Genomic DNA, 16972 nt, shown 5'->3' on the forward strand with positions numbered 1-16972 from the left:
TTTGCCTCCCTCCCCCTGTGTGCTGCTCTCCTCGCTCTGCATGTCCTGCTGCCAGGTTCGGTCAGTTACTATATCATCCACCACCTCGTCTTCCACTTCCGCACCCTGGTCTTCCTCCTGACTTTCTAGCAATTGTGTCTCATCATCGTCCACCTCTTGTGACACGTTCCCACCGTCGCCTCCATGTGACCGTGGCTGCTCAAATAATTGGGCATCGCTACATGCAATCTCCTCTTGCCTCGCTTCAAGTGGACCGGGCGAGAGGCCCGAATCTTTAAATGGAAAAGTGAACAGCTCTTCAGAGTGTCCAATTGTGGGATCATTTGTCTCCGGGCACTCAGCATGGTGGGAGGAAGGAGGATCAGGGTGAGGAATATGCGGTCCAGACTCACGGCTACTGAGACTTGACCGTGTGGAAGACAGGGTGGTGGTGGTGGTGGCTAAGTGACTGGAAGCATTATTCGCTATCCAACCAACAACCTTTTGACACTGCTCTGGGTTCAATAGTGGTGTGCTGCGGTCCCCTAGGAATTGGGACAGGAAGTTCGGGCGAGAAGATGTGGGTGTTTGTTGTGGCACAATTCAATTTCAGCTTCCCCACGGCCTTCGCCTCGGCCTTTGCATGCACCATCACCATCACGTCCAGTTTCCCGTCCCTCTTTCCACGTGCCTTGCCCATTTTTAATGGAGGACAATATCTTCCACGCTCACTACAAATGACTGAATTTGGAGCGAACTTATATGTGATCCGTGTGATGGAGAAACCACAGTTTTAAATATCTGGCCTGTAGGTAACTATTTTGAACAGCAATCTGGTGTCAATTGCTTCACTGACACACTGAAACAAATTTTTAATGGAGGCCAGAAATGGCCGTATTTTCAGCGCAATTATATGTGATCCGTGCGACGGACAAACCACAGTTTTAAATAGCTGGATTTTTAGCGCCGTAATATGGAAAGGACCTGGCTGTATTCTGCAGTGCCAACAATCAAATGGCGCAGAAAAACTGTGTTCTCTGGATTGCTTTTTAAGCAAATAATGAGGATTAAGATCCAAAGAAAAGTATTCCTGGCCCCTGAGACCTGGGCCTTTGTATAGAAATATCTAACAGCAGCAGAAGGCAGAACTGGAATGGAGCCTCTTGTGCTATATGCACTGCAGTCTGCTGTATACACTGCCTGCCTATATACACTGCCTTCCTATATACACTGCTTTCCCGATATCTCTGCTGGTGGATTAGTCCTCAGAAGAACTGTTTGCTGAGATGGATATGTGTAATGTACTTGTTTTCTCCCTACACTGCCTAATAAACAACCAAATCTCTCCCTAGCTCAGCACCTCTCCCTACTTTGCCTGGTTCCGGAGTGACTGTGACGCGCACAGCGGCGCCAGGGCTGATATAGACCCGATGACGCTGTGCGGCCAGCCAATCACTGTAATGCTACAAACACCATGGCTGCGGCATTACAGTGAGTGGCAGGCAATCCCTGCATGTTCATTGGCTTTCTAAAGAGTGCCAAACATGCAGGGAGGGGACCCGAGCATCCGCCCGAGCATCTCGCAAGTACTCGGCGAGCTCCAAGCATCTCGAGTATTGAGATGCTCGGGCGATTCCCGAGTACTTGCGAGTATGCTCGCTCATCACTATTCTTGAGTACTTCAACTCAGATCACATATACGTCAATATGAGTTGAGATGTAGTAACCAGGTATAGCCACTGCAAGGTGCTATTCTGGCTCTGTACACTGTATATATTAGGCAGCCACAGTACTGGAAAATAGCTGGTCGGGCCCCAAATGATCTGATGTCAATGAGCTCTCCTAAGAATAGGGCATCAAAATCAATCCCTTTAGCTGAGCATTACTGCAATGTTTATACAGTAGCAAAACTTGAGTTAGGTGCAAATTTCACTGTTTTCTTTGCAGAAAATGTATCCATATAATTGCAAAACCGTCCTCCGGTTGTCAATGCTTTCTCCTCTCTCCTTCTACTTTAAGTATTGTTTTACTACTCAAACATTCAGACAGTAAAATTATGCATGAAATTATTAAGTTGTCTGGAAGAATAAAAATGACGAGCAGCAAAATATATCAATATCTTTCTGGTAATAAAACAATCAAAATGTAACGAGGAAAACGAGAGTAAATTATGGAGCAAACAGAATCTGTCGCTAAATAGAAAAGAAGATTTGATGCAGAGACACAGACCTTCTTCTGCTGATGTTTTTTACACCACTCACTATACGTCCTGGGGTAAAACGCACAACATTTATTACAAAGTGAACGCCTTTTAATAAATGTGCTGCATCTTTTGGCAGAAAGTTAAACAGGTCACTTTGTGACAACACTTTCAGGAAAGTACTCCCTAAACCATAGGGTGTTCTTTAAAAAAATTAAACACATATAGAATCCACCCTCCCCTGGTCCAGTGCCAGAACCACCTCTTTAGTCTGTGTTTTAGCTACAGTGGTGACATCACAACTGCAATGCACATCACCGCTGCAGCCTATCACTGAGCTTTGCGGCTTTTGCCGACTACATAAGCAGAGCTGCTGAGCTCAGCGATTGGCTGCAGTAGTGATATGCCCTGTAGTTGTGATATCACCACCTCAGCCAAAACACAGAGACCGGAGCAGCGGCAGAAAACTGGTATTGGACCAGGGGAGGGTGCAGTATCTGTGTTTGTTTGGTTTCAAATATTCATCACCCCTTTAACCTCTTTCCGACCTTGTCAGTAATAGTACGTAGTTGTGCCCTGGGCCTATAGAGCAAGCTACGTATTATTACGCGTGATACGATCGAACCCGCACACAAGCCTTGCGGGGAGATTGCCGCCAGGTGTCAGCTGATGGCACATTAACCCCCGCAATGCTGCGATCGCAGCATTGCAGGGGCAAGGGGAGGTAAGCGCTGGTACTCACCTACTCTGCCGGTGTCCCATGCTGTCTGCGACGGCTCACGGATGATGTCATGGTGATCCGATGTCGTCATGACAACATCCGGGTCACCAGGCAGCAGGAAGTTACTTTGGTCATGCGCAGTGCATGACCAAAGTAACTTCTCCCTGTGCAGCTCTGACAGGGTGCATGGCATAGGGAGCTGCTGCTCTCTATGCTACACAGTCGATCAGGCTGCAAAAACTGAAAGTCCCATAGTGGGACAAAGTGTAAAAGTAAAAAAAGTGCCAGAAAGTGAAAAAAAATATATTGTAAAAATATTTAAAAAAAATGAAAAAATCCCCCCCCAAAAAATATATTGTACCCATAATATTTATTTATTATGAAAAAAAAAAAATAAACCAATAAAAGTACACATATTTGGTATTGCCACGCCCAGAACGACCTGACCTATAAAACTGTCCCACTAGTTAACCCTTTTAGTGAACACGTTAAAAAAAAAAAAAAAAAGCATAAAACGATGCTTTATCATCATACCGCCAAACAAAAAATGGAATAAAACATGATCAAAAGACGAATGCAAATAAAAATAGTACCGCTGAAAATGTCATCTTGTCCCGCAAAAAACAAGCCACCATACAGCTTCATCAGCCGAATATAAAAAAGGTATAGCTCTCAGAATAAAGTGATACAAAAAAATATTTTTTCTATAAAATAGTTTTTATTGTGTGAAAGCGACATAACATAAAAAAATCGATATAAATGTGGTACCGCTGTAAACGTACTGACCCGAAGAATAAAGCTACCTTATCACTTTTACCACACGCGGAACAGAATAAAAAAAAAGTCAATTCAAGAATTGTTGGTTTTTGTTTATTCTGCCTCCCAAAACTCAGAATAGAAAGCGATCAAAAAATGTCACGTGGCCAAAAACGGTATCAATAAAACTTGTCCCACAAAAAACAATCCATCACATGATTCTGTCGGCCGAAATATGGAAAAATTATAGCTCTCAAAATAAGGTAATGCAAAAACTAATCTTTGCAAAAAAAAAGCGTCTTTTAGTGTGTGACAGCTGTCAATCATAAAAAACCTATATGAATCTGGTATCGCTGTAATCACACCAATCTGAAGAATAAAGTCGTCTAATCACTCATACCGCATGAGGAACGGTGTAAAAAATAAACTCTAGGGTTAGGGTTGTGCTAGGGATAGTGTTGTGCTAGGGTTAGGGTTGTTCTAGGGTTAGGGCTGTGCTAGGGTTAGGGTTGTGCTAGGGTTTATTGTTGGGCTAGAGTTAGAGTTGGGCTAGGGTTAGGGTTGGGCTAGGGTTAGGGTTGGGCTAGGGTTGGGTTAGGGTTAGGCTTGGGCTAGGGTTAGGGTTGGGCTAGGGTTAGGCTAGGGTTATGGTTGGGCTAGGGTTAGGATTGGGGTTGTGTTAGGGTTGGAGTTGTATTAGGATTGGGGTTAGGGTTGTGTTGAGGTTGGGATTTTTTCAAAAGTAAAAAAAAATGACGACAATATGGCGAATAGTGTTGAGCGCAAGTGCTCGCTACTTTAGTTCGCATCGGGTGCTCGGATATGCTCTGAGTATCGCAGGTGCTCGAGTCTCCGCCCCATATGATTCGCGGCTGTTATACAGCCAAAAAAACCTAGCGGGGATTGCCTGCCATGCTCAAGCGATCCCCGCATGTTTTTTTTTGGGTGTCTAATAACCGTGAAACATGCGGAGCAGGGACTAGAGCATGTCACTCAAGCACCGGCGATACTTGGTGCATACCCAAGCACCCGACGCAAACTCAAGTAGTGAGCACTTGCACTCAAGACTAATAACTTATTCAATATGATGACCTAATGTTATCAAATTCTGTGTCTACCTCTGGGTTCAAAATGTTCGCTATACCCCTTGATAAAATCCTTGAGGGGTCTATTTTCCAAAATGGTGTCACTTGTGGGGGGTTTCCACTGTTTAGGCAAATCAGGGGCTCCCCAAAAGCAACATGGCGTCCGCTAATTATTCAAGCAAATTTTACATTCAAAAAGTCAAATGGTGCTCCTTCCCTTCCGAGCCCTGCCGTGCACCTAAACAGTGGTTTTCTCCCACATATGGGGTATCGGCTTACTTAGGAGAAATTGCACAACAAATGGTATGGTGCAATTTCTCCGGTTACCCTTATGACAATGCAAAATTGGGGGCTAAAAAACATTTTTGTGGGAAAGATGTGAAAATTTTATTTTTATGGCTCAATGTTATAAACTTCTGTGAAACATCTGGGGGTTCAGGGTGCTCACCACACATCTAGATAAGTTCCCTGAGGGGTTTAGTTTCCAAAATGGTGTCAGTTGTGGGGGATTTCCACTGTTTAGGAACATCAAGGGCTCCCCAAATGCAACATGGCGTCCACTAATTATTCAAGCAAATTTTACATTCAAAAAGTCAAATGGCACTCCTTCCCTTCCGAACCCTGCCGTGCGCCCAAACAGTGATTTTTCCCCACATTTGGGGTATCCGTGTGCTCAGGAGGAATTGCACAACAAATTTTGAGGTCCATTTTTTAATGATACCCTTGCAAAAATAAAAAAATGGGGTTTAAAGTAACATTTTTGTGAAAAAAAATAAATGTTCATTTTTTTCTTCCACATTCCAAAAATTCCTGTGAAGCACCTGAAGGGTTAATAAACTTCTTGAATGTGGTTTTGAGCACATTGAGGGGTGCAGTTTTTAGAATGGTGTTACTTTTGGGTATTTTCTGTCATAAAGTCCCTTCAAAGTCACTTCAAATGTGATGTGGTCCCTAAAAGAATGGTTTTGTAACTTTTGTTGCAAAAATGAGAAATCGGTAGTCAACTTTTAACCCTTATAACACCCTAACAAAAGAAAATTTTGCTCCAAAATTGTGCTGATGTAAAGTAGACATGTGGGAAATAGCAATGGGCAAGCACTAAAATGCTCAGGTGCTCGATGCTCGGGTCGAGCACATTTGAATACTCAGGTGCTCGACCCGAGCAACGAGCCCAATGTAAGCCTATGGGAAACTCGAGCATTTTCAGGCAGCTCCTCCTAGCTGTCTGCAGAGACCTAAAAATTGCCCAAATCGATGTGAACAGTGCTCAAATGACATGGGGACAGCATGGGGAAGACCCTTGGAAGCATTTCTGACGCTCAGGTCACTTCTGTCAACAACGTTGTCAGAGGTATTACGCCACTTTTATGGACTGACAATAAAACATACAAAAATGTAACCAAAATGGACTTTCCTGGGAAATATGTTAAGGAACATCCTTTCCAGGGTAATGACTTGTATATAAGGCAAAATAAATAACCAAAAACAAAAATACTCCTCCACACCTTGGGCTATGTTCACACGTAGCGTTTTTGATGCGTTTTTGCACTTTTGCATTGCTTTCTACAGTGACAAATGCATTCACCGGGAGATGTCATTTTAACATTTTACAACCTTATCTGGCCATGTGGTGTGTGAGACATGATCAGACACATCCTGTTTCATTTATGATGGAGGGACTCTGAAAGTTACAAAGCCTATTTTTAAAGGGCCATAAGGCGGCCTTTACTATTCTTAAAGGGCCAGCAGTCGGCCCTCGCTATTCTTAGAGAGCCATCAGCCGGCTATGCTTTGTTGTTCCCATTACTAAAGACTGGGTCTCCTATACTGTTATTGTGTATGCAGTGAGTGGCAGGGCTGCCCAAATTTTGGACGCACCCCAATACCCCTTTGAAAATCTGGACGCACGCCAATACCCCTTTGAAGAGACTTAGAGGAGGGCCTCCTGAAAACAATGTTCCCATTATCAGGAAGTGGATCTCCCATAGTATGTGCCTATGCAGTGAATGCAAGGATTGCCAAAAATTTGGAGGCACTCCAATACCCCTTGGAAGAGGCGTGGAGGTCAGAGGACCTCATGAAAAAATGTTCCCATTATTTGGAAGTTGGTCTCCCATAGTGTTGGCCTATGCAGTGAATGCAAGGGCTGCCAAAAATTGGGAGGCACTCTAATGCCCCTTTGAAAGGATGTGGAGCATGGCCTCATAAAAAAATGTTACCATTAGAAAGGAGCGGGTCTCCTATACTTGTAATGCTCATGCACTAAGTGTATGGGCTGACAAACATTTACCCCTGGGGGGTATACATGAACATACTGTATAAAAAAAATTTTTACGGGCATCATAAGCACCCTTTAAAAAAATTATATGGGTGTTGCATCACGGACCACGGTCACCCTGGTGATATGGTGGTGGAGGATGAGGATGAGGAGAAGGAGGAGAACAAGAGTAAATAGCCAAAATCAGGAAGCGTATACCCATGTGTGGGTGTGAAAAGGTGCATGGGAATACACCTCCCTAAAAAAGACACTGGATTTGAGTTTATGTTACGCTGCTATTATATTGTGGTGTTGAGAAGTCTGGCTCAATCCAGTCCTTGCTCATTTTTATAAGAGTCAGCATGTCAGCATTTTCAGTTGACAGGCAGATGCGCTTGTCAGTTATAATTCCACCAGCGGCACTAAAAGCCCGCTCTGATAAAACGCTGGCGGCAGGGCAGGCCAGGACCTCCAAGGCGTAGAGAGCCAATTCATTCCACGTGTCCGTCTTGGATACCCAATAATTATAAGGCACAGAAGAATCACAGAGGACATTGGTATGGTCAACAAGGGACTCCCATAGCATCTTACCAAACTTTGCACTCCTTGTGAGAGCACCCCGCGCCTCAGGGCTTGTGCGATGGGAGGGGCTGAGAAAACTCTCCCAGAACTTTGTCAGTGTTCCCCTGCCTCTGCTAGATTGGAGTTGTGTCTCTCTCGGCTGTACTCCTTGATTGTCTAACGAACTGTGACCTCTGCCACCAGCGTTTTCAGATGGGAATTTTTTCACTAATTCCTCAACAAAGGCCTTCTCGTACTGCCCCATTTTTGTAGACCTTTCCGCCTCAGGAATAAGAGATATAAAGTTCTCCTTGTTGTGTGGGTCTAGAAGTGTCACCAACCAGTAATGACTGTCACCCAGAATTTTGAGAACGCGAGGGTCAAGGGAAAGGTAGTGTAACATAAACTCAGCCATGCATGCCAGACTGCTAACAAGCAAGACTTCGGTGCCCTCACCAAGAGGACGACTGACCCTGCTCTCCTCCTCCTCCTCTCTGTCCTCAGGCCATCCACGCTGAACAGACGGTATGACAGTTGTGCAGGTAGTACCGTCTATAGTGCATGAAACTAGCTCGTGTTCTTCCTCCTCCTCCTCCTCTTCCTCATTGTCACCCAATCCACGTTGGGATGAGATGAGGCTGGGCTCTGTGTAATCACCCTGTAAGGTTCCTTGCTCCATCTCATTGTGCTCCACCTGCAATGCATCCTCTTTGATTGGGAGCAAAGAGCGTTTCAGAAGACAGAGAAGCGGGATGGTGACACTAATTATGATGTCATCGCCGCTCACCATCTTGGTGAAGTCCTCAAACTTTTGGAAGATGATACAGATGTCTGACATTCATGACCACTCCTGAGGTCTTATGTGTGGAGTCTGAACTGAATACCAACGGCCTTGTTGATGCTGGTAGTTGTGGTGCCCGTGTCTATAGCGCCACAAAATGCCTGCATGTGTAATATAATTGACATATATTGCCAGCAATGGTGAGGGATAAATTCTCTGCGGTTTTCATTACCTACATATATTGTTACTCGATCCCTTACTGGAGGATTTTGCACTTCTGTAGACCTTGTGTACAAAGAATTTGTGCACAATCCCTTAGAGGGGAGGAGGTGCTTAGTTGTAGTTTGTAGTGTGTGAGGGAGAAGCAACATCATGGAGTTCACTGTGCAAGAGAGAGAAGTGTGCTCTCTGCATGTTTAACCCCTTAAGCCCCGCGGGTGGTTTGCACGTTAATGACCGGGCCAATTTTTACAATTCTGACCACTGTCACTTTATGAGGTAATTACTCTGGAACGCTTCAACGGATCCCCCTGATTCTGAGATTGTTTTTTCGTGACATATTGTAATTCATGATAGTGGAAAAACTTCTTCGATATCACTTGCGTTTATTTGTGAAAAAAACGGAAATTTTGCGAAAATTTTGAAAATTTTGCAATTTTCAAAATTTGAATTTTTAAGCCCTGAAATCAGAGCGATATGTCACACAAAAGAGTTAATAAATAATATTTCCCACATGTCTACTTTACATCAGCACAATTTTGGAACCAAAATTTTTTTTTGTTAGGGAGCTATAAGGGTTAAAAGTTGACAAGCGATTTCTCATTTTTCCAACAAAATTTACAAAACCATTTTTTTAGGGACCACATCACATTTGAAGTCACTTGGAGAGGTCTTTTTGACAGAAAATACCCAAAAGTGACACCATTCTAAAAACTGCACCCCTCAAGGTGCTCAAAACCACATTCAAGAACTTTATTAACCCTTCAGGTGCTTCACAGGAATTTTTTGAATGTGGAAGAAAAAAATGAACATTTAACTTTTTTCACAAAAATGTTACTTTAGACCCAATTTTTTTTATTTTCACAGGGGTAACAAGAAAAAATGGACCCCAAAATTAGTTGTGCAATTTCCCCTGGGCACGCAGATACCCAATATTTGGGGAAAAAACACTGTTTGGGCACACGGCAGGGCTCGGAAGGGAAGGAGCGCCATTTGACTTTTTGATTGTAAAATTTGTTGAATAATTAGCGGACGCCATGTTGTGTTTGGAGAGCCCCTGTGTGCCCAAACTTTGGAGCTCCCCCACAAGTGACCCCATTTTGGAAACTAGACCCCCCAAGGCACCTTTCTAGATGCATAGTGAGCACTTGGAACCCCCAGGTGCTTCACAAATTGATTCGTAAAAATGAAAAAGTGAAAATAAAAACACTTTTTCATTTTTACGAATCAATTTGTGAAGCACCTAGGGGTTCCAAGTGCTCACTATGCATCTAGATAGGTGCCTTGGGGGTCTAGTTTCCAAAATGGGGTCACTTGTGGGGGAGCTCCAATGTTTGGGCACACAGAAACTCTCTAAATGCAACATGGTATCCGCTAACAAATTGAATGGAAAATCGTCTCAAATTGTTAGCGGACACCACATTGCGTTTGGAGAGCCCCTCTGTGCCCAAACTTTGGAGCTCCCCCACAAGTGACCCCATTTTGGAAACTAGACCCCCCAAGGCACCTTTCTAGATGCATAGTGAGCACTTGGAACCCCCAGGTGCTTCACAAATTGATTCGTAAAAATGAAAAAGTGAAAAAAAAAAAACACTTTTTCATTTTTATGAATCAATTTGTGAAACACCTGGGGTTCCAAGTGCTCACTATGCATCTAGATAGGTGCCTTGGGGGGTCTAGTTTCCAAAATGGGGTCACTTGTGGGGGAGCTCCAATGTTTGGGCACACAGGGACTCTCCAAATGCAACATGATATCCGCTAACAAATTGAGCCGACAATTTGTTAGCGGATATCATGTTGCATTTGGAGAGTCCCTGTGTGCCCAAACATTGGAGCTCCCCCACAAGTGACCCCATTTTGGAAACTAGACCCCCAAGGCACCTATCTAGATTCATAGTGAGCACTTGGAACCCCAGGTGCTTCACAAATTGATTCATAAAAATGAAAAAGTGTTTTTTTTCACTTTTTCATTTTTACGAATCAATTTGTGAAGCACCTGGGGGTTCCAAGTGCTCACTATGCACCTAGATAGGTGGCTTGGGGGGTCTAGTTTCCAAAATGGGGTCACTTGTGGGGGAGCTCCAATGTTTGGGCACACAGGGGCTCTCCAAACGCAACATGGCGTCCGCTAACAATTTGAGCCGATTTTCCATTCAATTTGTTAGCGGACACCATGTCGCGTTTGGAGAGCCCGTGATGTGCCTAAACAGTGGAGCTCCCCCACAAGTGTCCCCATTTTGGAAACTATACCCCTCAAGGATTTTATTAAGGTGTATAGTGAACATTTTGAACCCAGAGGTACGGCACAGAATTTGTTTACATTAGGTCATCATATTGAATAAGTTGTCATTATTCTTGAGCGCAAGTGCTCGCTACTTGAGTTTGCATCGGGTACTCAGGTATGCACCATGTACAGCGTGTGCTCGAGTGACATGCTCGAGTCCCTGCTCCGCATGTTTCACGGTTATTAGACACCCAAAAAAAAACATGCGGGGATCGCTCGTGCATGGCAGGCAATCCCCGTAAAGTTTTTTGGCCGTGAAGCATATGGGGCAGAGACTCGAGCATGTCACTCAAATACCCACGATACTCAATGCATACCAGAGCACCCGATGCAAACTCAAGTAGCGAGCACTTGCTCTCAACACTAGTCGCCATATCGTCATCTTTTTTTCTTACTTTTGAAAAAAATCCCAACCCCAGCCCTAACCCTAGCACAACCCTAGCCCTAGCACAACCCTAGCCCTAGCACAACCCTAGCCCCAGCACAACCCTAGCCCCAGCACAACCCTAGCCCCAGCACAACCCTAGCCCCAAACCCAGCCCTAACCCTAGCCCAATCCTAACCCAAGAGTTTATTTTTGACGCCGTTCCTTGTGCGGTATAAGTGATTAGACGACTTTATTCTTCGGGTCGGTGTGATTACAGCAATGCCAGAATCATATGGGGTTTTTATGACTGACAGCTGTCACACACTAAAAGATGCATTTTTTGTAAAATCTAGTTTTTGCATCGCCATATTTTGAGAGCTATAATTTTTCCAGATTTTGGCAGACAGTCATGTGACGGCTCGTTTTTTGCGGGATGACTTGACGTTGTTATTGGTGCCATTTTCAGGCACGTGACATTTTTTGATCGCTTTCTATTCCGATTTTTGGGAGGCAGAATAAACAAAAAACAACAATTCAGGAATTGTTTTTTTTTTTTTTTTAATCTGTTCCGCGTGTGGTAAAATTGATGAGGTAGCTTTATTCTTCGGGTCAGTACGTTTACAGCGGTACCAGATTTGTATCATTTTTCTATGTTTTGGCGCTTATACACAATAAAAGCTACTTTATAGGAAAAAATATTTTTTAGCATCGCTTTATTCTGAGAGCTATAACTTTTTTATTTTTAGGCTGATGGAGCTGTATGGTGGCTTGTTTTTTGCGGGACGAGATGACGTTTTCAGCGGTATCATTTTTATTTATATGCGTCTTTTTGATCACGTGTTATTCCACTTTTTGTTTGGTGGTATGGTGATAAAGCTTTGTTTTTTGCTTCGGTTTTTTTTTTTTTTTTTTACCGTGTTCACTGAAGGGGTTAACTAGTGAGACAGTTTTATAGGTCAGGTTGTTCCGGACGCGGTGATACCAAATATGTGTACTTTTATTGTTTTTTTTTTGTTTTTTTTATAATAATATTTATTGATGGGTACATTATATTTTTATTTTTGGTGTATTATTTTTTTTATTTTTTTATAATATTTTTGCACATTTTTTTTTTTTTTCCCACTTTCACACAGTTTATACACTTTATTACTTTGTCCCACTCTGGGACTTTCACTTTTTTTTTTCTGATCGCCTGCATGGCACAGGAATGAAGCACCATCCCTATGCCATGAAGGCTGTCAGAAGTGCACAGTGTGAAGATTGCTTGGAGATGCAATGCGCATGCCCAAGCAATCTTCCTGCTCTCTGGTGACCCGGATGTTGTCATGACGACATTGGGTCGTCATGGCAACACCCGGGAAGCCTTTGCAGACTGCGCTGGAAGCCGGAAGAGGAGGTGAGTATCACCGATCACCTCCCCTTGCCCTCGCAATGCCGCGATCGACTTCGATCGACTTTGATCGCAGCATCGCGGGGGTTAATGTGCTGGGAGCGGTGCAGGACCGCTCCCTGCACATAGTACCGGGTGTCAGCTGTGACAATCAGCTGACACCCGGCGGCGATCGCGCCCGCACAGCCTGTGTGCGCGCGCGATCGCCATGACGTACTAATACGGGTCTGGCTCTTAAGTCCCAGGGCACAGACGCCTATTAGTACGTCAGATGTTATTAAGGGGTTAAGCTGCACAAGGCCGGGTTCAGTCCCTAGAGCACAGAGACTTCCAGAGTCTGTGCTAAACTGTGAGCCTGCTCGGTCTTCATATAACGAGCAGTGAACCTCATGGAATCACAGAGACACTGCTGCAATGGAAAGTGAGTATTCATGTTGCCTGCTCGATGGGAGGGGTCACAGTAACTGTTTAACTTGGACCCCTGGGGATCCAATGAATCATCTAACAGAGGTAAAATTAGCAGCAGGAAGGCTACACAACCTCACAGCAGAGAAACTGAACCCTCACCATGCAGGGCTGTCCAAACCCCTCTATATGAGCTGTACAGAAGCTGTTGGAGCTGTACGCTGGATTCCAGGAAAAGGTACAAACTGGTTATCACCCTGTCTCAAGCTGATTATTTCCTGCTGAGCCATTCTTGCTCCAGGGAGCCAGCCCTGGTTAGGAAGGGTTAATCATCTGGCACTGCTCATCACTACCAAACTCCCAGGGGCCCTCATCAGTGCCGGACATACCAGGCCAAACACGAACCTTTTTATTATTTTATTAACCCCCCACACAATTGATAAAGACTGGCGCGCACCTCCGGTCGGACCATACCAGCACTCGGACCACCGTGCACCAGTACCGTGACTGCAGCGGCCTTGCCGGGGCAGCACAGTCAGCAACTGCCCTCTTCTGCTCACAAATCCTTCCCAACATCTGCAGTGTAGAGTTCCAATGTGTGGGGACATCACACACCAGTGGGTGAGCCAGAAGCTGCAAAGGCTGCTGAAGCACAGCAAGGGCGATGGAAGCTGTAGCTGACTTTCTAAAATGGGCAAACAGGTGGCGTACTTTGACAAGCAGAACTGGCAGCTCCGTGTAGGTTTTGAGAAACCCCTGAAGCACGAGGTTAAGCACATGGGCCAGGCATGGTACATGTGTGAGCTCGCCTCGCCTCAGAGCTGCCACCAGGTTCCGGCCATTGTCACACAAGTCCATGCCTGGCAGTTGGTTCAGCGGTGTCAGCCACAGATCTGCCTGCGCTTTCAGAGCTGTCCACAACTCTTCAGCATTGTGCGGTATGTCACTTAAGCATATTAGCCTCAGCACAGCCTGTTGTCTCTTGACCGAGGCAGTGCTGCAGTGCTTCCAGCTTGTGACTGATGTGGTCATTTTGAAGACGGAGGCTGAAGAGGAGGAGGAGACTGAGGAGGATGAGGTGCAGGAGCTGTAGACTGTGGGGGCAACCTTGATTGACCTAGGGCCTGCAATCCTCGGCGTCGGGAGGATGTATTCCGTCCCAAGGTCCGACTAGGTCTCGGCATCTACTATGTTAACTCAATGTGCCGTTAGCGAGATGTACCGTCCCTGCCCACAAGCACTTGTCCACGTGTCCGTGGTTAGGTGGACTTTCCCTGTAACTGCATTGTTGAGGGCACGGCTAATGTTGTGGGACACGTGCTTGTGTAATGCGGGGATGGCACAGCGGGAGAAATAGTGGTGGCTGGGGACCGAGTACCGAGGGATGGCCGCTGCCATCAGGTTGCGGAAAGCTTCCATCTCCACGAGCCTAAAAGGCAACATTTCGAGCGCAAGCAGTCGCGAAATGTGGTGATTTAGTAGTGTGGCCTGTGGGGCATTAGCTGCGTATCTGCGCTTGAGTTCCATGGACTTGGGTATGGACAACTGAACGCTGCGCTGGGACAAGGACGTGCTTGCTAAGGATGCTATTTGAGAGTGTGCAATGACAGGTGCAGGGAAGGAGGCATTGTCTCATGCACTATGGACAGGGGATTGGCTTGCACGCATAACAGCGGAAGAAGCAGTGGTGTCACCTGCAGACACTGTTTCTGGACCCTGGGGTTCAGCCCACAAAGTCAGGTGCTTTGCTACCATGTGCCTGATCATGCTGGTGGTGGTCAGGCTGGTAGTTTTGCTACCCCTGCTGATGCTGGCCTGGCCGGTGGTGCAAATGGCCTTTTTGGAGTTATCGGCAGAGTCTTTAAAAAACAACCAGACTTGGGAAGACCTAACAGTTGTACTGGCGACGTCCGTCGTGTTGGTGTTATGGGAAACGGTTGCCCGCCTTCTGTCTGCGGTCACCACACTGCTTCTTCCTGCCTGTTGGGGTGCTCTGCCTCCCTCCCCCTGTGTGCTGCTGTCCTCGCTCTGCTTGTCCTCCTGCCAGGTTGGGTCAGTTACTATATAATCCACCCCCTTGTCTTCCACTTCCGCCCCCTGGTCCTCCTCCTGACTTTCTGGCAATTGTGTCTCATCATCGTCCACCTCTTGTGACACTTTTCCACCGTCACCTTCGTATGACCGTGGCTGCTAAAATATTTGGGCATCACTACATGCGATCTCCTCTTGCCACGCTTCAAGTGGACCAGGCTAGAGACCCGAACCTATAAATGGAAAAGTGAACAGCTCTTCGGAGTGTCCAAGTGTGGGATCAGTTGTCTCTGGGCACTCGGCATTGTGGGAGTAAGGAGGACCGTGTGGAAGACAGGGTGGTGGAGGTGGTGGTGGTGGCTAAGTGACTGGAAGCATTATCTGCTATCCAACCAATAACCTTTTCACACTGCTCTGGGTTCAATAGTGGTGTTCTGCGGTCCTCTATTAATAGGGACAGGAAGGTCGAGCGAGAAGATGTGGGTGTTTGTTGTGGCACAATTTTGGCTTGCCCACGGCCTTGGCCTCTGCATGCACCATCACCATCACGTCCAGTTCCTTGCCATGTGCCTTGCCCATTTTAAATGAAGGACAATATCTTCCATGCTCAATACAAATGGCTGAATTTGGAGCGAACGTATATGTGATCCGTGTGACGGACAAACCACAGTTTTAAATAGCTAGATTTTTAGCAGTTTAACCTAAGTTTCGCAAAAACTTAGTTTGTCTTAATTTAACGGCAACTATTTATTTATAAAAAAATTTAAATTAGGTAAAAAATAAGTGTCCTGTGCACTTCTCTTCCTCTTCTGACTGGAGATGACATTTGATTACTGCAGTCATTTTGTGGCAAATAATTGATTACAGTTATGACTTTCCATCTGGGACAGTTTTCTAGATCTCCAGTGATTTTCTGCAGCAGTTATGTGACATCTCCTGTAAAAAATAATAGGGGTCAGCACTGGGGACTGTTAGGTATTTTTTTTATCATTATTTTAACACCACCATGAGCTCGTTTTTAAAGTAAAATATAAATAGTGGACTGCCCCTTTAAACCTAAGAATGGTTTCCATCATTATATGGATCAATGTACACATAAAAGTGTCCATAATAGTAATGTCAGGATACAAATATAACATGTCATGTGCAAACACCACTAGATACTATAGCTGTAAATGTAACATTCTGTGTTTTCCGCTCACTTTGGATACATTACTTCTTCCTAGGTATATACTTTGCTCTGTGTATGATTCTGCTTCTGATAAGTCTAACGGAAAGCATCCTGATAGTCCGATCATTTCATCAGCAGAATCTCAGGCCTGAGGTTCCCAAATGGTTAAAAATGTTAGTCCTGGAGAAGATGACAGTTTTTATTTCCATAAAGGACAAAGGAGAAAACGATGGATCTATCTCTGGAGCTTGTATTCATAATGAAAACGCCAGCAGCGGTAAGTGTGTGAACAGCGAGGAACCGGGAGCAGCAGTATGTAATGTGCAATGTGCAGTTATTGGAGAGGGTACAGGCTTGGACTGGCCCACAGGAGAGCAGGGGAATCCTCCGGTGGGCCACCACCATCTTATATGAGCACAAAATGTCACACACAGTGTAGGAAAGACAAAGTGCGACACAAAGGGATGAGGGGAAGGGATCCCAGATACTAGGAAAAGGGGGAAGTGGAGACCTACTAGACTGATCTGCAATCACCCTGTCTACCCCTACCGTCCCTATATTGCTTCTTCACCAATTGCCGCACAGGAACCTATCCCTGTATTTCCTTAGCGCTTGGTCCTAGATATGTCGATACCCACTGACAACTAAAGACAGCAAGGGGAGACAGACATGGGGGAAGTAGCTTAGCCTGAGTCGACTTCAGAGAGATAGCACACACGTCCTCTTAGCACCAGATAGGAAGTAAGAATTGCACTTGCTCCAAGC

General features: G+C 45.2%; 1 protein-coding gene across 1 annotated transcript in view; it reads left to right on the plus strand.

Annotated features, from left to right (window-relative positions):
• LOC141172602 (5-hydroxytryptamine receptor 3A-like) overlaps positions 1-16972 on the plus strand; it is an 83768-nt gene that overhangs the window by 40797 nt on the left and 25999 nt on the right. The window contains exon 8 of the mRNA XM_073657004.1: positions 16263-16484. Within this exon, the coding sequence (XP_073513105.1) occupies positions 16263-16484 (222 nt within the window). The remainder of the gene's footprint in view (positions 1-16262; positions 16485-16972) is intronic.

The sequence above is a fragment of the Phyllobates terribilis genome, unplaced genomic scaffold (assembly GCF_046119375.1).
Source record: "Phyllobates terribilis strain yellow unplaced genomic scaffold, ASM4611937v1 Scaffold_12__6_contigs__length_324123572, whole genome shotgun sequence".
NCBI classification, from domain to species: Eukaryota; Metazoa; Chordata; class Amphibia; order Anura; family Dendrobatidae; genus Phyllobates; species Phyllobates terribilis.